Genomic DNA, 27787 nt, shown 5'->3' with positions numbered 1-27787 from the left:
GATCACAACGTTCCTGTCTGCCTCGCCACTTCACATCCATGTTGTTGACTCTAACAAAGCTGACCAATCCACTGCCCGTCGGAAAGAGCAGTCAGGCTAGAGCAGAGAGAGAGAGAGAGAGAGAGAGTGAGACACTGGGGGGGGAGGACCGAGAAATGCTGACAATGAGGTTAGGTTTTATGTGCGTACATGCATTTTGTGTGTGCGCGCGTGCGTGCGTGCGAACTCTGGATGATGGTTCTGGTTAGTCTCCTGAGGCTTATTGTCATATTAAATCAGAATCAATAAGGCTTTCGTGAAAAGTGAATGCTGCCAGGTAATGCCAGTGTACTGTCGTTATAGGTGGACATTCAGGTAATCCTCTCCTCAAGTTAATTCAGATGGCGTTGACGTCAGTCCACGGTGCATTAACCGGATAGCATTTACAGATTGAAGTGGTCTTTAGTATTGCCCTCCCCGACCCTTGGACCCTCCATCATCACACAAACTCGTTTGCTTGTTACGTCAGTCGCTCGCTCACTCTCACTCACTCGCTCGCTCGCTCGCTCGCTTACTCACGCAAACTATGGGGAATGGTGTACTGTAAACTATGAGGTTGGCACTGGCTCAGCAGGTAGAGCGAACTTAACTCATTTCAGTTTCAACATAGTGTTCCTTTGTCATGATGAGATCATTGAAAAGTAGCAGCAGATCTATAAGATCACAACGTATTGCATTGCATCGCGTGACATCGTCATACAACTAATGTATGAAATAGGGCTTTCATTAAAAAAAAATAATAATAATGAAATATGGAGATACAAGGTTTCTTCCCCACAGCGACGATATAGTGCCCCCCCCCCCCCCCCCCCCCCCCCCTTCTCTCCTCTCTGTTATTTTACATTCGGGCTTCAGAGCATCTTTAGCATGCTAGATTTATAGGTAGATGTTCCACGGTAGATTTATAGGTAGGCTGGGAGCTGTGAATTCAGTAGCCCTGAAGGACCACAGCTAAGTGAAATCTGATCCAGTCGTAAAAATGTTTTCTTACAAAGCTGCGTGTTTTCTCTTCCTTTGATGGTGGTTATTCAAAGGTAGAAGTTTATAGCGCCGTGTATTGCAGGCAGGGCACACATCACGTTGACCCTGCTAAAAATGCTTCAGAATGTGGTAAGCCAATACTTTTTGGCTTCGGCAGGAGGACTTTACATACAGTTTAGTTCCACTTATATTTCTTAAAATGCGTGCCATTCCAGGATAATATGTTATGTGCTATTTACCTTTTTGTTTTGTTTTGAACGTAGATATAGTTATGAATGTTCATGAATTACTTACATCGTGATACAAATCGTGATACAAATATTGCAAATGTTTCATATCATATATTCCAGTGACTTAATTTAATTTGTATTATTTTGGGAGTAATACAAATTAGGTACATGTATGAATGTTTAAATATTACAGAATTAAAATAGACAGACCTTTATTGATCGCAGGGGGGGAACTACAGTTATTATAATAAACTAGATTTGTATCTAGTTCAATGTGGTCTCCATATATGGGCATGCTACGTTTAATATAAGTTAATTCATTTATAGAAAAGAGGTATAGAAAATAACCTGTAAACTCATTCCATTTACCATTTAACAGAATCAGCATTGTTTGGTCAGATTATGGGCATACTGTAGTGAGTGAAAGAAGTGTATGGCTTCCCTCCAACTACTGATCAATTTTAATTACTTGATAGCCTTATCAGTTTCATTTAATCAATCCCATCACTCTGTATCACCAAATAGCAAATACTGCTCATTTAAAACAGTATTTCTGAAGTAAAATGTGTGACATCACAGTAAAATGATTCCATTATTGGCATCTTTTCAATTATTAACAAATGAACAGTAGTAAAATCTCAAGGCACTTAAACTGCATTAAAATCTCGACAATATAGGGAAAGCAGAACACAAGCGGTATACTCCATGTTCCTCATCACAGTCACTCACAATAATTATCTATGAGACAGAACTTTTTAAGCAGCCATTAACTAATATGATAACACTTTCCCTTTCATCATAGATCCGACCAATCAAGACAAGAGGAGCTTGAGAAAACGTTCTGGAACATTGTTGGAATCAACAGGTATGGTTTAACAACTAAAAGCCTACTTTAGCCAGTTAAAAAATGAAAAAAATAATAATAATGATAACAATAAAATCTATCAGCACAATGCCATTTAGTCAAACGCAAACGCGGCAACATTCAAAACCCTCCAGAGTATGGGTATGTAAAACACAGACCTGGGTTGGAGTTCAGATCCATGGGTAACAGAATAAGTCTCTCCCCTTTTCTGGGAGGAAACAGAAGCTGTTGATGGTACGGTACGCTCCAGAGTGTTCCTCATCTGGTCCCGTCCTCTGCCGCTCACAGATCAGCCAGGTCTCCCTCTGCTACCCACAGCACCGCTGCTGCTGCTGCTGCAACTGGTACTATGCTCCCCTCCCCCCCCCCCCCCCCCCCCCCCCTCCTCGCCTCTACTCCCTCCTCCTCTCCTCTCCCATCTCTTATATCTCCACCTCCGCCACCACCCTCTACTGGTGAGTATAGCCTCCATCCTTTTCAATCAGAAACAGTTAAGAAAATCCAAATCAGTAGAATTTATAGTATACAAGTTCATGGAAAGGCTCATAGTACTGCACTGACTGTCCATCACAGTCTGTCTGTCTGTCTGTCTGTCTGTCTGTCTGTCTGTCTGTCTGTCTGTCTGTCTGTCTGTCTGTCTGTCTGTCTGTCTGTCTGTCTGTCTGTCTGTCTGTCTGTCTGTCTGTCTGTCTGTCTGTCTGTCTGTCTGTCTGTCTGTCTGTCTGTCTGTCTGTCTGTCTGTCTGTCTGTCTGTCTGTCTGTCTGTCTGTCTGTCTGTCTGTCTGTCTTTCCTGCAGACAGACAAGCACGCAGAGCTGTTCGAGGGACCCGGGTGGGACAGCTCGAGATTCTCTCCGTTCTTCTCTGTAGGAGAAAATGCATTGTAAATCAGCCAGCCTATACCCCAAAGTCAGGGGAGGTTCTCCACCCTCCTGGGACCAGTAAATCTGGCAAACGAAGAGTGGGCACTTGGCCAAATGACTCACCCACACAGAGCTCTATAAATACGGCTGTGTAGGTCTGGTATAAGGCGGCTACTGGTGGCCTACAAGTCTTAAGAGACACCGGTGATTCTTCCCCTTGATTGGCCTTTCTATCTATCTGAGAAGAGTCTGCAACATGCAACAATCTCCCCCTAAAAAATACATTCAATCCCACTGGATCTTACAAGCCGTCATTTAGCTTTCATGTTCTGAAATAGAGAACACGCCTCTGATTCCAGGCTTGCAGTAAATGCTGCACTATCTGTTCCATTCAGCTTGGAGGGGGGAAAAAAGAACGCTTGAGAGAGAGCTAGACATCCAAATATTTACTCAAGGTGAAATTAGTTTACATACCATAGGTCTGAACATTCAAGTCAAGGATCCATGTTTCACAAACAGTTATGTCCCATAGCCTAGCAGCGGCCTCAATGAAACACAGACTCGATATTCCCCTGCAAAGACATGGCTAACCTGATACATGCCGGTGGGGCGGGCCAGGGTTCGGGGGTGGGGGGGGCGGCACAGGGTTGACATGTCAAATACCAATCCCCTCCATCCGGCTGTTATGGAAGTGTCTGAACTTCCAAACTTCTTCCATCGCTCTCTCTGGCTTGAGACCAGGTTCATGGCAGTGCTCAGCTCTCACACGCCAGTTCATCCAGAGCAGTGGTTCTCAAAGTGCAGTCCGGGGACCTCCAGGGGTCCTTGAGGGGTTTCCAGGGGGTCCCCAGAAAAATGTGTTTAATAGTTAACCCACTTTAAACATATATACACCAGATATTGGAAAATAGCTGAGTCACAAGCTTGCAATGTGATGCTTGGTGAGTGCGTGGATCGGCTATTTTCAAAAATATCGTGGGGGAAAAAAAACATCAGATGGGGTCTGCGGCCAAACTTTGGAAGGTTTGATCAGCACTGATCAGCACTGCTCGAGAGGAACTCACTACTAGTGCTGCTAGCTCTCATCGGTCACTCCTCCAGACATACTGTTCCAATAAGCACACCGTACTGCAACCAACAGACGAGATGGACACATGCTGTACTGTAGAATATGGTTCAGTGATGTGGACAAAGTCAAATATCATGTTATCTTTGACCAAATATCTCGATATTATATTGTAACGATAATATCCTTTTCTCCACCCCCCCAAAGGTTTAGAAAATAGCAGATCTACAAGCTATTTTCGCTGTTTTGGATTATTCTGGAACATTTTTGAAAGTATAAAAATAGGGCTAAAGTGTTTGCGGGCATGCCATATGACAATATTACGTTACCATCCCACACGATATCTAGTCTGTCGCTATTGGGCAGAAACCTTGTATCTCCATGTTTCAAATTGGTAAGTTTCTTTTCATAAATCAATGCCCTACTACTGCTTACTTAATCATACAAGAGTGTCACACAAAAGAAAATAGCAGATCTACAAGCTCACAACGCATCGCATCGACTATTTTCACAATTGCTTATTAACCCATTTTCGGCGGGAACCCCTTTTGGTGTTAGCATTATGTTATGCTTTAGCTATTGAAAAATAGCAGATCTACAAGCTCATAGCGCGCCACCGAGTGGCGCGCTACGAGCTTGTAGGTCTGCTATTTTTGAAAAATCGAAGAACGACTGACATAGAAACAGCTTTTTCAGGATGTCAGGATGTAGAAGGCATTTTTTAGAATCTGATCTCAGGTCAAAATGGGTTAATAACAATTAAGAAAATAACCGTTTTGGACACATGAGGTTTCTGCCCGGCTGCAAGGATGTATTGCCCAGTCCTACTGTAATCAAGAGAGGAAGAAGAGGAGAATGGATAGGATGTATTGCCCAGTCCTACTGTAATAAAGAGAGGAAGAAGAGGAGAATGGATAGGATGTATTGCCCAGTCCTACTGTAATAAAGAGAGGAAGAAGAGGAGAATGGATAGGATGTATTGCCCAGTCCTACTGTAATAAAGAGAGGAAGACGAGGAGAATGGATATTAATAAAAGCCATCACAAACAGATGGTATAGGCTATAGTGTTCAGGTCGGCTTTTATTTCAGAAGACATTTTAATGTTCCACGAGAGCAACTTTCATGAAAGGGCATCTCTTCAGTACTACCACTTTCCACATGAACTCTATTTAATTTAAACACCAAAATGGTATCATACGCAGTTGCAAACGCCAAGTGCCCATTATTTACCGTGGTATTTCCTTGGTCTTTTGTACATAACAATGGGAACATTGTAAAGAAGGCACCAAGGCAGAGTTGCAAACCATCTGCATAATAATGTATCCCTAATGCACTTATTTCAATAACATTACTCATGCAATGTCTGGGGTACAAAGGAATCTATCATTTTATACAACATGACCGGAGGTACCAAAGGCACATTTTCTTCCCTACAGCAAGGAGAATTAAATTAACTATGAAATCAATGAAAAATAAAACACCATGGTGTACTGTTAAGATGCCTTGTATTGATCGTTTTATTCACACGTCCATGTCAGAGAAGCCAATTAACCTAATCAATTTGAATAGAAATTGACAACGACTGTCTCTCTCTCCCTTGATAATAAATCAAGGCATGAAGGTTTATAAATGCATGCATGGGACATGGGGCTCCATTTTCGTCACCGCTAAACCCCTTATCCCTAAACTTCGTTGCCTTTTTTTTTACTATTTTGCAAAACATTTTTGAATAGTTAAAATGGCCAGTCTACAAGTCAATGTAGATTGACTAGTTGAACTATTCAAAAATGTTTTTCAAAATAGTAAAAAAAGGAAGAAGTTTAGGGATAAGGGGTTTAGCGGTGACGAAAATGGAGCCCATAGTGTCTGTGCATGCACACATTGTGCATACCCCATGAGTTAGTGTCTATGTCTATAGTGTCCTTGAGCAAGACACTCTACCCTAAACTGCTCCATATCATCAGATTGGTGCCTTGCATGGTTTAACGGCTATTCATACTCCAGTTTTAGGTGGTGACCGAAACGGTGGTTAGTAAAAACAGAGAGATGTGTTTGGGTGAAGCGATAATACCACCGCGGCGTGACGTGGAATATGAATAGGCCTTTACTCCACCGTGGGTGTGTGAATGGGCGACTCTACTCTAAAGCGATTTCTATAGAGCACTGAAGTCTGACGTCAATATCGGTAGAGGGCGCCGCAAGTCCACAGGTTCATGTACTTTTTATTTGCATTATAATCGCCATAGGGGGATTTTAGATCGCCTCATATAGGAACTGTGTTTGAAAGATTAACATGTCATCCCGGCCGTTTCACTCATATGGATATGAAGAATCAACTGACTGAGAGAAAACGCTAATGTTACTGCTGCTGAATTAGTTACATTTTCCCTAGAAACAGACTGTATCAAATATGAGTGACTGATACAGAGGCACCTCCCCGACAATATCGCCGAGACGGTTTGTTTATTTTTGGACCACAAATGCACAATGCTTATATATGAGACGATTTTAAGATGACCCAACGTTATTCTCCATAGAGAAATTACTTCCGTGAACCAGGGGATGAGCGAGTGACGTCAAGGACTATAATATGAATGTACCATTTACCATTTTAAGAGGCTTCATGTTCTGGGTTACAACACCTTAACAACGAGCACCATAAGCTGCTATACTTACTTATCCTGTCATTATCCCGTCAGCTTTGTTAACTTGTAACATGGAATATAACACCATTTGAAACATGAAACCAATAAGAGGCAGGCTATATCCCATGTCCAGTCCACGCGCCCACACATTATTCTCCTGCGTCGTGTTATTGTAGCTGTCTTCCCTCGTTTCATAGGAGATCAATCATGTTTTTTTTTTATGACAAATGGGTCTCAACAACTGGTGTGCTGCATGAGCCATTAAGCAGATTCCCCTGAGCTTTGGTCCTGCTATTGACGACAGAAAAGAAACATAGAGGGACCATGGCCACAGAGTGTTGCTGTAGGACACCGACAGCATATACAGTTGGATGCCACCGATATTGTCCCTTATCATTTGACCCATTTAGGCCTGACCTCAATTTTAAAAAATCCTTCTAAATCCTCCAGTTTTCTGAAATAAATATTTTCACGATTTTTCAAAAATAGCAGACCTACAAGCTCGTAGCGCGCCACTCGGTGGCGCGCTATGAGCTTGTAGATCTGCTATTTTTCAATAGCTAAATTATAACATAATGTTTAAAACACCAAAAGGGGTCCCCGCCCAAAATGGGTTAACTGTCCTTTTGCGCAGATCACGCAAACCTCAGCAAAAAGAAAAGGACAATATCGATGGCCTCCAACTGCACTGAAAACCAATAGCTGTGGTATCCTATGTTCTTATTTGTCAATCCTCGTTTGACGTGCTCGTTTTTACGGCAAGGGGCCAAGCCACCTAGAAGAGGTTGGTGGTGTCAGACAGCTAATCCACACACTGCATCATATTGCATGTCCCAACCATATTCAATCTATACACGATTATTTGTAATATAGATGGTAACTAAGAAATACATGACTACAGTGCATGTAATATAGATATCTTTTGTGTATCTTGAAAGGTCCCTGAGGTGCATGTCCTTGTATGTCAGGACTGCTTTGGTCAATCAAAAGACTGGCAAAGACAAAAACACATACACTGCAAAATAGCTGAAAGTGGTGGTTTTTGCAAAACATGTTTTTCACAGGACTCACAGGACTACAGATTTTGTCCAAACTCCAAACATCACACAAATCAGTACACAGTACAGTACAGTACAGTACAGTACAGTACAGTACAGTACAGTACAGTACAGTACAGTACAGTACAGTACAGTACACATGTATAGTCAATAGTCATTCAACAAAATGGGTCTAGATTTGTCATATTCCATCCTGATTGGCTAAGATTGGCTTCCAACGTTTGCAGGAGTGCTCCGTTTTGAACAATATACCTCAAATCATGAACACAGCGTGCAATTTAGGTGAAATTTTGCATGCACATTCCCACTAGGCTGAGGAATAAATGCCACTTGAACATTTTCAAATCAGCCTCATGGTGGTGCTATAACAGACAGATTCTTGTCTTTACCTATAACTGCACCAATCTGTATGTACGCTCCCTAGAAGAGGCGCGGAGGAAAAATCTTTGCCCTGCATTTTTCACATCTGCCGTTTATAGTGCTTTTATAGACCCCCTAGAAGCAAATTATGGACCCCCTAGAAGCAAAGATTTGACTTAAAAACGTCCGCTCTGAAAGAATATATATTCAAAGATTTGCGCCACATTTTCACAATTAGATCTCGGCATAGCGTGGCACAGAGTGCACACGCTATGAGCTTGTAGATCTGCAATTTTTCAATAGCTAAAGTATAACATAATGCTTAAAACACCAAAAGGGGTTTCCGTCCAGAATGGGTTAAACAAACAGTAAGTCATTATTATCACCAGTTCGGTGGCCTTGAGGTTACTGGTTAGGGTGTCCGCCCTGAGATGGGGAGGTCGGGGTTTAATCCCCGGTCAGGTCATACTGAAGACTATAAAAGTGGGACCCGTCCTATATGCCTCCCTGCATGGCACTCAGCATCAAGGGTTAGATTGAGGGTCCCTGCGACATACTAGCGTCATGTCCAGGGGGTGTGCTTGTACATCAAGCTGTCTCACCATATAGAAACAGGAGATAGGCTCCTGCCCTATATGGGCCACAAGGCTTGCTTACTTACTTACAGTAGCCTACTTCAACAGTGAATGTTGTGACTTGTGACATACGTTGTGTGCTTTCTGAATGATCAGTCATTCTTTCTTTTTGAGTGGTGCTAACCACTCCTATAGACAGCAATGTGTGTCCCTTTGTCCCTATGTGTACGTGTCCAAGCATGGAAATAGCGTTTGCTCACCACCAAGTGTCACTGTTGCGCAGCCTCGCACGCACGCACACACACACACACACACACACACACACACACACACACACAGGCCGGGGAGGAGAGCTGTACAGTACAGTACAGTACAGTACAGTACAGTACAGTACAGTACAGTACAGTACAGTACAGTACGCCTCAGTTCAGACTGGTCTGATTTTTGACAGTATATAGGCTATACATACTTTTTACATAGTATACTTCTACATAGGCATGTGTAATGTCTGACATGCATTACCTAGCCAACTGTATTTGAATTTTGATGCTTAATGCACATGCCTGTATGGGTATTAAAGCAGTAAATGAGTTTATAAAAATGGCACGGTAGCCTACTGTATATGCCACAGAGATCTCCATTAAACAGTCAGTAATTGGACAAGATGCGTGTACCTAAAAGCACTGCATATATTTAAATCGCAATCTGTTCCGTCAATGTGGGCGAGTGCAGAATTCGGCACCTAGTCAATTTATTATAGCTGTGGTAGGTGGGGGTGGGGGTGGAGTGCTATGATAGAAGTAGAAATGCAGATCAAGCAGCTATTCGTTTTCAGTGGGATATGTTATGAGACCGGCTGTGGGACCCAAACAGCCTCGATGACCCATAAACACCATTACGCTATTTGCAGTGTTGGGGAGTAGCTTAGCTTCATTTCACAGTAGACTACTGGGAAATGTACTGCAGTAGATTGTGGTATAGCCTCATCACTTTCAGAATGATGTAGCTTTCAAGAAGTTGCTACTATGTAGCTGGGTAGCTTGACATTTTCAGTTGCACGTCAGCAAAAAATAGCAGATGAGTTTTGAGCCATGACACTTTGTCTATCATGTCATGTACGTTTTATTCAATCGCTCAATGTTATAACATGTATCTTAATTCTTCAACTAGCTATTTATTTTACTAGGATATGTATAATGTATCTAGCTTCTTATTTTGAAAGAGAGCTTGCTGCAGTTACTATTTATGAAAGTAAGAAACTAGTAGCTTAGCCATGCTACATTTAAAACGACACAAACCCTAATAACATGCCTATTGTGGGGGAGAACATTATGGGGAAATATTTTTCACCGAAGATATTTGGTGTAGAGGGCAAAAAGGAGGGGGCCTAGTACAAACCCCTGTGGATCTCCAGTCAATGAAGTAATGGGTTTAAGTGATTTAAGCAGCTTGCCCAACACTGGCAATTTGTGAGATGAAATAAAAAGGGAATGCAAAGGTCTAACAATGTGGGCTATGTCCTCTGCTGGCGCACTTGAACCTTAATTATGAATGTGCGCTGCACCTGCACTCCATGCATCATGGTTCTATGCATCAACCTTGTGTAGGAGGTTATTATTAATATTTGATGATATGAACAGAGTGTTATGTCCGGCCCTAGTTGTGACAGTGAGCCTAGTTGTGTGCTTTGTGACTGATTTGTCATTCTTTCTTCTTTTACAGTATACTCATACAATACTTTAGTATATAATTAGTTTTACATGTAACATTACTTTTACATGTAATTTGTGACACAGATGTTTTTTGAAGGGGCGCTAGGCCCTCCTATGTCCAGCTTTTAGTGTGTGTGTAACTGTGTAAACACAAACTTTGTCCTAACACAAACATTAAATGCCATTGATAATGAATGGCCAGTTTTGAGTGTTTGTGTAAACACAAACATTGTCTAAACAGTAAACACAAACATTGAAGACGAGGGTGAGGCCGCAAATTCTAATTGGCCGTAATGAGATGATGTATGCTGATGTATGATAAGAGCGCCCCTCACTTCACACGGGTGTGATTTTATTTATTGTCTAACTCCAACATCCAAACCTCTCAACCATATTGTAATGGTTGTGCAAAAGATATATATTAATAATGATAAAATGCTCCTGGCTAACAGGCTGTTTATTAGGCTATTTAAGCAGCATTAGTCATGACTTCACTGTAGCAGCAACAACCACAGAGATTGCCTTTAAACAAACAGTAGCCATACCTAAAGCACGGCATATGATTGAAATCTCAATCTGTTTCGTCAGTGTGTGTGAGTGCAGAATTCAGCTCAATTTAATATAGCTGTAGCGGGTGTGGGTGGGACGGAGTGCTATGATGATGTCACTGGAAATGCAGATCAAGCAGCTATTCATTTTCAGTGGAATGTTATGAGACCAGCTGTGGTACCCAAACAGCCTAGATGACCCATAAACACTGTTACGCTATTTGCAGTGTTGGGCAGTAGGCTAGCTGAGATATATAATAAGTATGCTAAGCTACTAGCTTAGAAACATGTCCCAGTAGCATGTGTTGTGGGCAGCTTTTTGAGCGGTGCTAACCGCTCCAACATGTGACTTTGCCAAGTCTATGGGTTTTGTTTTGAGAGCACTTATGACGTAAATCATTTGCCAGCCAAGTCTATGGACTTTAATGTTTGACATCATGACATCATGTGGCGGATATAAATACAGTGGGCGTCCCCTCACTTCACACAAGTGTGATATTTTTGAGGGACTCTAGCCGCTCCTATATTCAGCTATTAGTGTGTAGATGTCTGTCCTACACAAATTGTCCCATTGACATTGAATGGACAATTTTACGTCATATTGTCTGAGCAAATAGGTATAGTGTCTATTCTACGTCATGATGATGTACGATGATAAGAGCGCCCCTCCCCTTCCCACCATTTAGCTGGTAACTTAACCCATTTTGGGCGGGAACCCCTTTTGGTGTTTTAAACATTGTTATAATTTAGCTATTGAAAAATAGCAGATCTACAAGCTCATAGCGCGCCACCGAGTGGCGTGCTACGAGCTTGTAGGTCTGCTATTTTTGAAAAATCGTGAAAATATTTATTTCAGAAAACTGGAGGATTTAGAAGATTTTTTTTTAAATTTCGAGGTCAGGCCTAAATGGGTTAATTGACAAAGGCTACATCACTTTTTGTCTTCCTTTTCTTTATGGCACATCAACATAAAATAGGAGATGAGTATCGAGTCAATGTTATCCAACTGTAGCTTTCACACAGTTGCAATCAGTATTTCTCTAAATCACTGTAATTATTAAAAGAAAACACATGAGGGCACTGTTGCCTTTATTTCAAACAGAGGTCTAGCTTTCACCGCACACACAATGGATAGCCAAATCACTGGTGAAGCTATTTCCTTCAAGTTATTCTCAACACCCCTCTGCGGACAGACTCACAAAATAACAACATTCCCAGAAAGCCTCAATATGAGTTGCTGGAGGAAAACATAATTCAAACACGTCGACAGAAGGGAACGTAACCACATATTGTGCATTTGTTGGTTTTGCCTTGTAAACAGTCTTTATGCCTGGGGCCACAGCCACCTGCTCAGTGCAACATGATCCCAAGGTCCTCTATGAATTATGGGATGTATGCCTCCAGGGGTGACCATGGAAACATTCCTATAACTCAGCAGCGGTGGTATGACCAGTAAATAGCTGCGCTAGCTACCTACGCCCCAAAGCCCCTATATCGTGTAGAAGTGGGAATGATGATGATGATGTGTAATATCAATAGTATATTAGTGGTAGAGAGAATGAGAGAGGGGGGGGGGATTGGTAGAGTTAGTTTGTTTGAAATGCATTAAAATGACACCGTGGACACAACAAGGTCCAGAGCTTAATATAGGGAGAGAAGAGGCAGAGAGGAGAGAGAGAGGGGGGGGGGGGGGGGGGCAGAGAGAGAGAGAGAGAGAGAGAGAGAGAGAGAGAGAGAGAGAGATTGTAAAACCCCAGCCCGAGGCATGGAGTAAAAAGCACGGTGAGTCCTACAGTCTGTGTTCATGAGACCTTGGGGACACATTGTGGACAGGGAGGCATATGGTTTCTCCGTCTCCAGCACAGCATGGGGACTTCTCTCTTATTTGCCTCTCCATACTGTAGCAGTTTTACAGGAATCAGATGATTATTCTCAGATGGAGCAGGAGGGTCAGTGCTCTGATCTCTGGCTACTGGAGTTTATGCGACCATTACTGTATATTTGTACAGCAGTCCTGAAGGCCTCTGGGAGAGGCAATGCTCAGTATTAAAGTGATAAAAAAAACCTAACATTGCGTGCGTGCAGCAATACATACATATAGGGCCATTTCTTTAGTCATACTATATTATTGATCTCCTCTCATACACCATCCATTCCAATATTACAGAAGCTTATACAATCACAGTGTCCTTTTTTTTGCCCAATGAACATAATTTATAATTTGGCAAAGGCAGGCAGCCTTTGCAACCGATGTACAGTAATCAACTTAACCCCTCGGGCCTCCGCCCATCTACCTGTCATGACAGGTAACTACCATACCCGGCATACCTGAGGTGGTTCAACGTCGCTACATGGGGGGGAAACCAAAACCAAAACAAAAATCACAGCCGTGTGAACTGAGTGGTGTAAGGTCTTATATAGACTGATCAACTGTGGTCTGACGTAATGTCTGACGTAATGAAATCACACCCGTGTGAACTGGGTGACCATAGCAACCATGCTCATTTTTTGGTACGAACAGACACGTAAACTAACAAAGCTGAAATCACACCCGGGTGAACTGGGTGACCATAGCAACCATGCTCATTTTTTGGTACGAACAGACACGTAAACTAACAAAGCCAGTTGTAGGAGTGGTTTACACCACTCAAAAACTCCACTGTAATCCTGAAAGATGTCCACAAATGGATTCTACGTACTGTACGTACATGAGAAGTGAGATGCAACGTACAAATCTAGACCTCTCTCACGTACAGCAGCAATTTAGAGTTGTGCCAATCCTAGTAGGTCCTACTTAACACATTTTGGGGCGGGAACCCTTTTTGGTGTTTTAAACATTGTTATAATTTAGCTGTTGAAAAATAGCAGATCTACAAGCTCTTAGCGCGCCACGAGTGGCGCGCTACGAGCTTGTAGGTCTGCTATTTTTGAAAAATCGTGAAAATGTGCCTCAAATCTTTAAATATATATTATTTCAGAGTGAACATTTTAACTAAATTTTTTGCTTTTGGGGGGGTCCCTGGAACAACATATCAAGATGGGGGGGCGGAGGCATATTATATAATATTTGGAGACCTTGACATGACTAGCCTGAGGAAGGTCGCAAGACCGAAACGTTGCTTCAATAAATGCTCTGAACCCAGCAAGTGGCGGTGTGCGGGTGTCCCTCCTTTCCACATTGTATATGCCTCGTCATCATCGCACCTGCTCCAAATTACCTACCGGGTGTGCGGAAGTCATCTCTCTATGGGGTCCTTGACATGAAATATTGAGAACCACTGATACAGAAACATAAGGTTTTTCAGAAAACTGTCAGGATTTTGAAGACCTTTTTAAAATTTCGACGTCAGGCCTAAATGGGTTAAGGCTGTGTTCCATTTGGGTCAAACAGAGATGTGGTCAGTGGCGTAAATATCGACGGTGCAACCAGAGCAGCGCACCGGGGCCCAGGACGCCATGGGGGCCCATGAAGGAAGAAGAAAGAGAGAAGAAAAGCCAAGGCAATCCAATTTTCTCTGCCAAAAACCTGTGTGCGTCCTAGAGTTGCATGCGTGCCCCATGTGGATCTGCTCAGAGCTGAAGCGGCCCCTCATCCCCACAGTGAGTTTAAGTGTTATTTAAGCACCAATATTAGGACAAATCAAACGCCGAAAGTAGACAATTTACATGCCGACACGCGATCCTCCATCCCACGATACATGTAGGCTATTTGTGTCTCTGTGTGCGTTGGGGGGCCTAAACTAAATATTAGCACCGGCCGGGGGCCCGTCATCATGATGGTACAGTATGCCTGTGGACACAGGGTGCTGCTATGGTACATTGGTTGGTTCACTGGATGGTATGGGTTAACTTAAGTGTCTTGCTCAGTGTCTTGCTCAGGGACACTTAAGACACGTACGCGTAGATGTGAGAGCTGAAGGTCAAACGTTAGACCTTCAGCTCTGTTCTGATTGCGAGACAGCCTCTCCACCCACTCAGCTGCGGCTAATTTCCGTGGGATACACAGAAGATAGCCACTCTAGTCTAAACAGCCCTTGAAGCATCGGCTTCTGTGTACGAAAAGAAAGATGAGAAAAAGAAAACACACACACGGTACACGCGGTACAACGGGAGAGTAATAGTGAGGCTGTTCCTAAGACAACACTGGCAGTTCTAGATGTACTTGACAGGTGTGCCAACTAACAGATGCAGATCATTGTCTCACACAATCCCTGACAGTCAAACTTCAGTTTCACACGCTGATGAATAGAGCTCGTGATCTGTAAGACGATGTAATAGCTGTCTGCTAAACCACTTATACTCTCAGTGTGGTCTGGGGACCCCTGGGGTCCTTGAGGGGGTCCCCAGCTAAATGATTGATAGTTCAGAACCAGAACAACCCTTATAGGACTGCAACACAGAGAGTGTACAAATGCAACCAAATGGACCCGGCCTTACAGGCCTCAGAGTTAAATAAGCAGATGATTTTACAGTGTAAGATTGGGGTCAGAGAGATAAATAATCACCTTAACCCATTTTGACCTGAGATCAGATTCTAAAAATGTCTGTTTGAAAATGACAGTTTTCTGAAAAAGCTATGTTTCTACGTCAGTCGTTCTTTGATTTTTCAAAAATAGCAGACCTACAAGCTTGTAGATCTGCTATTTTTCAATAGCTAAAGCATAACATAATGCTAACACCAAAAGGGGTTCCCGCCCAAAATGCATTTTGCCTAATGCATATCAAATTGGGGTTCCTTGAAATGAAAAAGGTGGAGAATCACTGAGCTGAACTGTGAGATAGAATAATTGTCTTGTTGCTAAACAGCAGAAAGTCTCCCATCCCACTGCAGCGGTCGGTCGTCTTGGTGTTCCTATCCAGTTCCCCTGGCAGTCAACAGACACCTGGCGCCTGTCCAGCCCCCCATCATCACCCTTCACAAGACAATGGACAACTCTGTACTGATCAGATCTAACACCGTGTCTCTCTCTCTCTCTGCCCAAGCGGGCCCAGATGGCCCTGTCCCTGGTTCTAACCAGTATCTGTTTTGTTCTGACTGTGCTGCAGGGCCACATTTAGAGACGAGTGGAATTTATTTGTGGAGTTTTTTCCCTTTTCATTCACTCCCTACGTCTCTTAGACTTCTTTATTAGCCGCCACATAAGTTGTCCCCTTGTTTTCCCTCGACACAGAGGGGACAAGGAGGACACAGAATGTAGGAGCCGGTTTTTCGTTTTTTGGCAGGCAAAAAATACTTGAGAATGCTAAAAACTTTCCGTCTACAGTATATAGTCCCTTGTACCCTGAGATGTTTTAGTGATGCACAAGGGCCCCCTTGTTGTGAACATGCTTGGTGATCCCGTTTTCAAACACATTTTGGTCTGCATGAGTTCATTTATGGCATCTGCTCTGGTTTTGAGACACAGCCAGAACATGCCCACAGTCTTTTATAGGTTGGAAAGAAACACCCTCCCTGCTCTTTTATGTGTTTGTCACCAGACTTAAACAGACTAAACGTTTTGTGACTTCGGAAACATGTGCCTTTGTTGTATTATGCTTTTGTACATATCATACTGTCCGAGTCCAATTCCGTACAAGTCCAAGTATGTGTTTGTCTTACTGAACACTACACTGTCCGCAGAAGTGACGGCTGCTTTTTATTCCATTGTGTGTTTGCAGTCAGGCACACCACAGTCACACCTGACTGCCTCGCAGCCTAAAACAAAGCACCTACAAAAATGCTGAGAAGTTCCACATGAACTAATTATGTGTAATAAAGACACACACGCAAGCATGCACATAATGTGCGCGTGAGCGTGCGCACAGTGTGCAGCGCACACGCACACGCACACGCACACACACACACACACACACACACACACACACACACACACACACAGTCACACACACACACACACACACAGAGGTTGGCCTTCCCCAGCTCCTGTGGGCTTTCCTTTCTCCATTCCCAGCCAGAATGCCAGTGAGCATTTTTTTTTACGTGTTGTTGGAATTACTCATTGATTTAACAGCTGAGTTTGGTAGGAGTGGGTGGGGTTAGTGAGGTTAGTGTTGGTCTTTTGTTCATTTCATTTTGCTTAATGCTTAGGTCAAGTTAGGTGGTAAATGTTTAGTTCAGTCAGGACGACTCATGAATGGGTTGGAATATTGAATAAAGAAATGAGCAATATATATATTATGGTTTGGCGATGAATTGGATCTGCTTTTTAGGTACTCTGATCAAGCGCATCAGTCCCAACCATAGGGACTCTGAATCACCCGTACCTAAACAGCAGATTCAAAACGACAGGTGGTAGTTGGGGTGGAGGAGGGTGAGCAGCAGCAGTTTAAGCAGACAGCAGTGCAGCAGTATCACTGTGCAGCAGCAAGCAACTTAACCCATTTTGAGATCTGAGATCAGATTCTAAAAATGTCTTCTACATCCTGACAGTTTTCTGAAAAAGCTATGTTTCTATGTCAGTCGTTCTTCGATTTTTCAAAAATAGCAGACCTACAAGCTCGTAGAGTGGCGCGCTATGAGCTTGTAGATCTGCTATTTTTCAACAGCTAAAGCATAACATAATGCTAAAACCAAAAGGGGTTCCCGCCCTTAAGCAAGCAGGATGAGCAGTGCAAACTGCCAGTTTAAATAGCCGGTTTGAAGATGGAGTGTGAGTGTGTGATTGGATGAGTCAGTCATGTGAGTGAGAACGTGATGCTGAGGCGGCCCAATGAACGGCCGCCGGCAACTGCACTGAGTTTCCTGACTGAACTTGCGCCTTTGCGCATGTCTGTGTCTCTGTGACAGGCATTTTATTTTGTTTATTATTTTGCAGCCCACCCTGGGCTCATATAGATTAAATAAAACACTTCTTACGGGGTGAGCACAGCAGGACACAACACTACAGGCACCGATTATTCAAAAACACCTTGGCTAAAAAACGTGGCGTGCCTGTGGGTCAGGCCTATGTACGTGCATGACCAGGTAATTAAACGAATCACAGGGAAAACGTTTATTCAAGCAGATGCTGAGTCTTGACTCTTGAGTCTAATATTAAACTCTGCATTTGCCATTGTCCTATACTGTTCTTACCACATTCACAAGCGTCAAAACAGGAAGCAGCAGTACAACTCTGAAAGGTTGCGAATATGAGATGCACAAGAGAGCAGCGCGCACCATAGGAAAACAATGGTTTTGCTTTGTATGTATTTTTAACAACTCTTGGTGTAATTATCCACTTAGCGCTGGTCTTGGTTATCTTGGTTGTTGGTGGTTTTGGGAGCTGGGAAGAGGGAAGAACCATTCCCTCGTTGTGCCTCGCTTTCCCCTAGGCTGAGGCCATAACAAGCCCATTGTCTATGACTCACTGTATACCTGAAATTACTGCCAACCATTTTCCAAGTCATACTGTGGTTTGTTTGGCTTTCGAGGAAGCCATTTGATTCCATTCATTTCAGTATGATGTGAAAGGGACTTGCAGGGACTTGAAACGCGCTTGAGATAGGTAATCCAACACACTCAGTATCATTGTGTGGTTATTTTACATCAAAGTTACACTACTGTTGCATTTGAAGTCTTGAAAAGTCAAAAGAAGCCTGGTGACTAATGAAAATATCCCATAACATTGACTCTATTATTCTGGTATGTTCATTGTTTTAATCAAAATGTAAAGACATTTAACTTTTAAACCGTACTTCGTTGACTGGGGTACGCCTCCTTTTTTAACTTTTCTTCAGCGAAAATCAACATGTCGATCTACGTGTCACAATGACATATCTTTACTGAATGTTCGTTGCTAGGGTTCACGTGGTTTGTCAGCTGCTAAATATTTTGTAGAATATATGGCAGAAGCTGTGAATAGACAATGGCCCAGTTTCCCAAAGGACACATGGTGTAAGAGGTATGGTGTTGCACATGCTCAGATGTCCTCTAGGCCGCACACAGACGCCTGTGAACATAGACATTTCATGCATAGACGTGCCACGCAATGGTAGGCCTCAGGCCTCTGTCAGCTGTCCAGCAGTCCAAATATTATTAAATTAAATTTCAGAGTGGTAGACCTGAGGCCTACCATTGCGTGGCACATCTATGCACGAAATGTCTATGTTCACAGGCTTCTGTGTGCGGCCTAGAGGGCATCTGAGCATGTGCAACACCATACCTCTTACACCATGTGTCCTTTGGGAAACCGGGACAATGTATTGATGCCGGTATGGTGTTTTCACAACATTGTAATTTCTTGTCCATGAGAATGAACATGAAGTCGGTCCTTGTATGTGAAAATGATATGGTTATTAAAAAGTGATTGTGATTCCGATAATGGCTAGAATGAAATTAAACCAAATAAATCAAGACAGCAGTCATGGGTACAATGCGTTGGGAGAGTTTGATTTGGCACAAGCTGGACTGTTGGGAACACCCACAGAAAAGAGGAAATTTGTAGTGGAACAGATACTCTGCCAGGAAGAAGCTAGAGGTTTGGGCCAAAGCAGTCTTTCACACATTGAATGAACTGGAAAAGTGAAGAAAACTTTGGGACACAGATGAGTGTATATGCTTATGAACGAGCAACTCACGATATGCTGCCTCGCCCCACGCTGCAGCCAGTGGCTGGGTTAACTACGCTGCAGCCAGTGGCTGGGTTAACTGCTTACAACCTCAAATGTTCCGAAAATGTATGCTTCAAAACATCCGTCGAACACAAATGTTGTGTTACAACTAAATAGCGGATCTGCAAGCTCATAATATGTTGTGCTGCGACACATTGTGAGCGTGTAGATCGGCTATGTGATATAAAAGCAATCGTATAGTAGTCATGTGACTACTATTTAGTTAGTGGACTACAAATGTATGGGAAGAGTATCCATGGGAAGTGTAGTCTGTGAGAAGAGGAGTCATAAAGTGTAGTCAAAATTGGAGAAACTGTGCCTGAAGTTGCTTAAGCCCCAAATCCCCCAAAACACACAGAAGACATGACCTCAGTCTTGTCAGTGGTAGCTACATGCATGCCAGGAATGAGTCATGAACCACATACTGTAGCGTTTTACACTGTCAAACATATAGACTGCTACAGGCCATCGATATTGTCCTTTTCTTTTTGCTGAGGTTTGCGTGATCTGCGCAAAAGGACAGTTAACCCATTTTGGGGCGGGAACCCCTTTTGGTGTTTTAAACATTATGTTATCATTTAGCTATTGAAAAATAGCAGATCTACAAGCTCATATCGCGCCACCGAGTGGCGCGCTACGAGCTTGTAGGTCTGCTATTTTTAAAAAATCGTGAAAATATTTATTTCAGAAAACTGGAGGATTTAGAAGGATTTTTTTAAATTTTGAGGTCAGGCCTAAATGGGTCAAATGATAAGGGACAATATCGGTGGCACCCAACTGTATAATGTGGTTAATAAACAGCTGAGCCAGAAGCTTCTTGCCAGTTGCCACTAGGATGATCTGTCCCCTTAAGCCTGGTTGCTTGTATGATTTGATTCCTGACCTGGTGAACAGGCCGTTTAGGATCAGCCACACCCTTACCTTCACTACATGTGTCAGCTGTCCTCACATCCTTTGCTTTGGTAAAGTACTGTTTTGCCTGATGGAAATTGAAGTGTTATCTGGATGCAGGCAGGCTCCCACCACTGAAACTCATAAAGGTCTTTGGTTCCAGTGAGTGAAGTAATGGTTTAGTCATTAACAATGTTAGGCAACCAGTTGGCTAACATACTTGTATTATAGCAAAAACAATAAAAGGCGAAGCACTCTATCTACTGGTCAATCTTCATTCCTACTCAAATGGGTTTTCACAGGAGGGTGGCATCTCCCTTAGGAATAAAGTGAGAAGCTCAGTCATCCATGAGAGACTCGGAGTAGAGCCGTGGCTCCTTTATGTAGAAAGGAGTAGTTGAGGTCCTTGGGGCATGCCCAGCTCGGTGGGGAGAGGCCACGGGGCAGACCAAGGACCAGGTGCAGCGATTATATCTGCGCTGGCCTGGGAACACCTAGGGACCCTCAAGGCTGCTGTGGCCATATTGTGTCCCATGAAGGTTAGAGTCAGGGTGCTGCTATTGTGCACTTTGGCTCATGGAAAGACTCTGCTACACTAAATGGAACAGAGCCTTAGGTGTATTGGTAAAACCTGTGTGCATGGTAGTATTTCATGTCAATATCGGTCGCTGCCATGACATTTGCAGGGTTTTACTGTGGGGCAAATGATGGACATCCCCCATCTGTGGGTCTGCAATGCAGTACGAGGAAGGTGTCCCATGGATATTTGGGGTACTGGTTCAGTAGTTGTGATATGATAGTTCATGATATTTATGAGCTCATCCAATGCTTCCCTCTGTGACTATGCTTTGTTTACCACTAATTAGACCTGAATATGAACTGCACCTCCTTGTCTAATGAGCACAGAGGCTCCTTTCACAGTACAGAATAACACGGGCGACAATGACAGATGGTGCTGCGGCACTATTTTTTTGTTTGTTTTGTTATTGTACCCAGCAGGGAACAAGTGGAATTCAAAGTTAACTGCAAGCTACCTGTTCTGCATACAACACATAGAAGCATACATGGGATGACAAAGGGGTAATTTATCCAGGGTTATTACAGATCATTATTTAATTAGAAGGGGTTTCCAAATCCATCAAAATATATTTGAGAATTTGACAGACATTTGTTATTGACTTTGGTAAGGTAAGGAGTCTGGGGGTGAAGTCAACAACCAAATGATAATTTAATGTGGGTGTTGTCAGCAGCTCTCGTAGGCACTCATGTCCAATAAAATTACTCAAACAGAACTAGTTCTTCATTCTCAAGCGTTATTACATGGGAGAAGACCTCAAGAGGCGGCTGTTTGTAGCTCCTGTGGAGTCAGTAATGCTGTATGGAGTTGAGACACAGACCCTCAAAGCACAACAAGGAAAGGGCCTTGGATGGAGTCTACACAAGAATGCTCCGAATGGCACTAGGCGGTGTCACATGGACAGACCACATTCAGAAACGTGGTCCTCAATGGGGATATACCACGGGTCACAGACAAAGTCAGAGAGAGAAGGATGAGGCTGGCAGGGCACTGCGTTAGGCACCCGGAACTAGAGGCAAGCAAACTGACACTATGGGAGCCAACCCAGGGCACAGCCAGGAAAGGCAACATTATGGTAAAACATAATGGTGAAAAATGCATCCCATTGCAATGCATTGTGAACTTGTAGATCTGTTACTTTGACTACGTTTCAAATCGGGCTTAAGTGGTTAATTCATAATGTACATTTTCCCTTCCTAGAAAGGTAGTCTCACTTTGTTATTGTCCACCATTGTGAAAAACAAAACTGCAATGGGTCAATACTTTCTAAACACGTGTTAGAAAGAGGAACCTAAAAATGTTCAGTTGGCAGCAACTGAAGCTATTTTAGGTGTGAGTATTTGCAAGTCAAGAGACTTTCACTTCACCTTTACAGGGAGGTCTTAGTTTATAGCCTTAGACCGAGACAATGAACTTTTTGAAAATACTGTAGATGAGTATTCCTAAAAGAGTTCCTAAAACAAATCCCAAAATGCTACCTGGTCAATTTCCAGTTAGCAGCGTGCTTGCGGGGTGACTCTCGATGTTTTAAAAACACATTGTCCAAAAAAAGAAGGGTTTAAATAATTGTGTAGCCTCAATTTAATTGAAGAAGCCTCTCATGATGCCTGATGATTTACACTGAAATACCACATTTTGCCAGTACATCAAAGTGTGGCATTTTGAGGAACAATGGGACAAATGTCTGCATGTACTGCATCTGAACAAAGTTCACAGCAGAATACTGACCATGTCCTACTTGCTAGTACTACAGATGCAGTAGTGTAGCTGCCCTTACAAAATGTAGAAATGGCACGCGCACGTGCACACGCACACGCACACACGCACACACACACACGTTGACAATGATGAACTACGTATTGTTGATAGATTTAATTATTTCATAATTATTGACTAACGTGATTCCACAGAATCCAGACAACAACTGTGAGAGTGTAACGTTACCATAACAACAAGGAACACTCAAACACTGAGCGGTGCATCACTGTTTGTCGTGGGTCGGGACCCATTTGTGGGTCGCGGACACATTTTTATGGGTCCCTTAATTTTTTTGTTTCCTACAGTTTATTTTTAATTATTATAATTTCAAACATTAAAAAATAACATTTCTTAAATAAATAAAAGAACAATCTAAGAAATTCCATAAATTAGAAAACAAATGTTTAAGAAGAAGTGAAAATAGCCAATCTACAAGCTCACAACGCGGCGGCACATTCTGAGCTTGTAGATCTGTTACTTTCACTAACTTGGGTGCCGGGGGAATGTATCATTTCTCTTTTGGATCACCGGCTTAAAAAGTTTGGGAACCACTGGTGTAAATGATTAGATAACCACCAAAGGTATGGGAACCAGAAAGGAAACATTCCTGTAACCGAGCGAGCAGCAAAGCCCTGATGACTCTAGCCAAACATCACAAGGTCTTGCAGAACTTTGGGCTGCACTGGGCAGTCATGTGGATATGTTTTATTGATAAATACTGACAAAAACCTAAATCGGGCAGTATCACAGGCAGTATCACAGGCAGTATCACAAAGAGAGATGATATCTTGAGGCAACATTTTACCACTTGAACCTTAGCATCCCTATTCTGGGAGCAGCATTCGTTGAAAATAGCCAATTGATTGATTGATTGAAGAATTTATTAACAGTTTGCAGAATTACAGTACATTTCAAGCACAAACTCAATACAAAGGCTGTTAACTGTGAGTGGACGACCCAATTAAGCATTACACTTGTTTCCAATAGGGTCCACCATGTTCAAATCATCAAAACATTTAGAGACGTACAAATAGACACTTCTATAGACAGAACAGGAATTCATCATAAAGGAGGTAAAAAGGGTAAAAAGGGAAAAGAAACATATACAGTGAGGGGAAATCAGGCCAATCTACTCTCAATGAGCTTGTAGAATTGGCTTTTTTTCCCCACAAAGAGATACTGTGTAGAGGGAAACAAGAGCCAAAACAAGTACCGAGCCAACTCAGGTTGCGTTTAATATAAGTATAGATGGTCTAAGTGGTTCAGTTTCTCTTGAGAGGAACTGCTGGGTTTAACACAGCAGATAAAAGGAAGAGGGATAAAATGCGAGGGTTTAGGGGTCATCGCTCACATCCGCTGCCTCTCTCTAAGGTTTCACGTGGATCGATTGGTCCTTGGCCCAACTCATGTACAGCTGTGTGTTCATTCCAAACACTCACATTCTCTGAATTGCTCTGCTTGGGAAAAGCCGCCCACACTCCCCCACCCCACCCTTTCCGGACAGCCTATATCTGTACATACATGAGGGGGTTGTGTACTCTAGGTTTTAGTGTTGTGTGTTTGTGGGGGAGTGGTGGGACGTGTGTGTAAGTGTGTGTGTGCGTGCGTGTTAATTTTTCTTACCTGGAATGACCTCAAAGAGAAATTTTCCACCTTCATCCCCAGTGGTCGGATGTTCTGTGACTTTGTTTCCAGGTAAGAGAATAGCTCCCTGGAGAAAACAAAACAACAAAAACGATTAAGCAAACAGAAATCACCAGAGGCCTCCCAGACACCTATTTAAAACAAAACACGCAGCAGGAAGAACATATTCAACACTTCTTTGAGGTTTACATGAACTATTTTCATATGATAAATGCATAAAAATAATTTATGATAAAAAAAAAAGAGTTGAAGCCCATTTGGACAACTATTACGGTATTACCTAATTATTCATTATTAGACTAGCATCGCTTTGAAGTTTGAACTGAAATACACATTCCTATCACGTACAGTAGCCCACCTTTGATGATTTTGATTTCACCACCACACATAAAGGTAGCCAACACCAAGTTTTAAAGGGACTTTTCAACCATACATTATACCATGTGCGGCATATCTGAATGGGTAGACAGAAGGACACTTACTGGTCGACAATATCAATAAAAATCGTCTTTTATTGCAGTTGGGACATTGTTGCAATTACCTTTCACCATTGGGAGAGAGACATAAAACACACAAACTGTAGCTTTAACCCATTGAGACCTGGAACACATCCATGTCACGTTAGCGTTTAACCACATTAACCATTAACCCATTTTGGGGCGGGAACCCGTTTTGGTGTTTTAAACATTATGTTATAATTTAGCTATTGAAAAATAGCAGATCTACAAGCTCATAGCGCGCCACCGAGTGGCGCGCTATGAACTTGTAGGTCTGCTATTTTTGAAAAATCGTTAAAATGTGCCTTTTTCTTTCCGAAAATTGTCATGATTTAGAAAACTTGTTTTTTTTTTAAATTTCGACGTCAGGCCTGAATGGGTTAAAGCAGATCTGTAAAGCATGGATGCAGCTGCCAAAACATGTTAACCCATTCAGGCCTGACGTCAACATTTAAAAAAAAAAAAAAACGTTTTCTAAATCATGACAATTTTCTGAAAGATTTGAGGCACATTTTAACGATTTTTCAAAAATAGCAGACCCACAAGTTCATAGCGCGCCACTCGGTGGCGCGCTATGAGCTTGTAGATCTGCTATTTTTCAATAGCTAAATTATAACATAATGTATGTAACCACCAAAAGGGGTTCCCGCTCAAAACATGTTAAAAGAAGCTTCCAATTATGCCCACTTCAAAGCAAACTTCAAAGTCCCAGTAATAATCTTTCAATTCAGGTGACTGCTAACGCTGGGATATTTCAAGTAGTGCTTTTGGTGGCTTTGAATAAACTTTTGAAGGGTATTCCAAAATAGCAATTCAAATTTACTGGGCTCTCAAGCGAGTTGATTTATTTGATTTATTTTCACAGATGATTCTTTGCATCATCAATCTGGCCAATCGAGGTTATGTTTCTTGGGAAGCAATAATTTATATCATTGTGCTAAATTGCATGTTTCCGACATATATCACAGAAATGTGCAACATGGCAGAAGGATAATTCTGCCATAATAATACCGGTACACACACGTATTTATGGCCTTGAAATGGTGCATTTATATTGCGCCATTATCCAAAGCGCTTAACATTCGCCCATTCGCATACACTCACACAACCATGGCAAGCATGGCAAGGCATCAACCTGCTCATCAGGAGCAGTCAGAGGTTCAGTGTCTTACTCAAGGACACTTCGATACTAACTGGGAGGAACCTGGGAACCTTCTATTTCCCAACCTGAACATTGATGGCTCACAATAACCTACTACCTGACCTGGCAGAGGTAGCGCTCCGAGGAGCACCTTTTATAGTTTCTCATTGACCAGTGCAAGTAAATGCACGCATTTAGCATTCAGCATGTGACGTACGACACAGGCTGCCAGCCAGTCTCATCGTCGTGTCCACATCCCTTGGGGCAGTGGTTCTCAAAGTGGGGTCCAGGGGACCCCCACAGGTCCTTGAGGGGGTTCCAGGGGGTCCCCAGCAAAACGAGGAACAGTTTAACCCATTTAGGACTGACGTCGAAATAAAAAAAAAGTCCTCTGAAAGAATATATATTCAAAGATTTGTGCCGCATTTTCACGATTTAAAAAAAATAGCAGACCTACAAGCTCGTAGCGCGCCACTCGGTGGCGCGCTACGAGCTTGTAGATCTGCTATTTTTCAATAGCTAAAGTATAACATAATGCTTAGTAAAAACACCAAAAGGGGTTCCCGTCTAGAATGGATTAAGCATTCGATATTGAATTGTTCCGCTATATTCAAAACATTTTGAAAATCTGAAAACAAATCCTCTCAAACCCACTGTATTTGGGTGTTTGTGAATGACAGAGCTGAGTGGTCACGTGGCAAAGAGGCAGTGCTACGGCGGGGGTAGACACATCTCCGCCTGGGCAGAGGCAATAGATCAGCGACGTGACACTAAAGGCCAGCAGCTCCCTCCTGCTTTAAATAGTATCAGCATCAGCATGCTCCCCTATCACCACGACAACCTTGCTGCCTATTAATAGTTTCCACAGGATAGATGTCTGCTGCAGTCTAGCCGTCCCTTTGGAGCGTCCGTCTGCTATGGTGGGCTGTCACAAGTTGACGTGGCATGCATTTGACTGTGCATGGATTGTGTGTGCGTGCGCGTGTGTGTGTGTGTGTGTGTGTGTGTGTGTGTGTGTGTGTGTGTGTGTGTGTGTGTGTGTGTACTGTATGTGGCCATGAAAGATTGTGCATTGACTAACTCTTCCGTTTACATTCCCTATTGTAAGCATTTTCTCTATTTCATAATGAGGCAAGAGTTTGCATAATCTATTGTCTTGAATCACATACGTTAAAATTGGTTCAGCATTCATTCACTTGAATCACCGATTCTCAATGTGGAGTACTCTGTGGACCCCCAGGTGTTCGCGAGGTGGTTCCAGGGGGTCCCCAGCTAAACGATTGATAGTTTGGAATGAAATGGATTGTTATTTGTGTTACAATTTTAACCCATTTTGGACTGAGGCCGATTCTAAAAACGCTTCTAAATCCTGACCCAAGTTTTCTGAAAAACTTCAATTATTTCAGCAGCATCAAAATGTTTACATTTTTTAATACTGTACATACTGTACAGAACCCCAAGAGGGGTGTTCCCGTCCAGAAGGGTTAGAACACCAAAATAGGTTCCCGCCCAGGTTAAGTGCACAAATGGAACCAAATGGACCCGGCGCCAACTGAGCGTCCATGAAATTGACTAAGGTTCAGAGTCACCGACAACAGAAGCACACAAAAAAGCCCAACCTCATATCGTCCAAGCTGCTGCAACAGGGTTTTATTTTTAGAGACCCTCTTTGGAGACGTTTTGTGTTACAGGTGGCGACAGGCTGCCTCGTTACCTGAACAGATCTATAACCACTGACCCCACTGGG

At 42.7% G+C, this 27787-nt stretch overlaps 1 protein-coding gene across 3 annotated transcripts in view; it reads right to left on the bottom strand.

Annotated features, from left to right (window-relative positions):
- The window catches only part of arhgap24 (Rho GTPase activating protein 24), a 105694-nt gene that overhangs the window by 43595 nt on the left and 34312 nt on the right, over positions 1 to 27787 (bottom strand). Inside the window, exon 3 of one of the 3 annotated variants that reach the window (XM_079525076.1) lies at positions 24382 to 24469. In XM_079525076.1, coding sequence (XP_079381202.1) covers positions 24382 to 24469 — 88 coding nt within the window. Of the gene's footprint in view, positions 1 to 2273; positions 2384 to 3452; positions 3512 to 24381; positions 24470 to 27787 lie in introns of those variants that run through there. The other 2 variants (XM_079525079.1, XM_079525078.1) reach the window with 2 other exon arrangements.

This window comes from Electrona antarctica (assembly GCF_951216825.1).
Source record: "Electrona antarctica genome assembly, chromosome: 16".
Classification (NCBI taxonomy): Eukaryota; Metazoa; Chordata; class Actinopteri; order Myctophiformes; family Myctophidae; genus Electrona; species Electrona antarctica.
The sequence above is the reverse complement of the archived record's forward strand: the minus strand, read 5'-3'. Positions and strand labels throughout refer to the sequence as shown.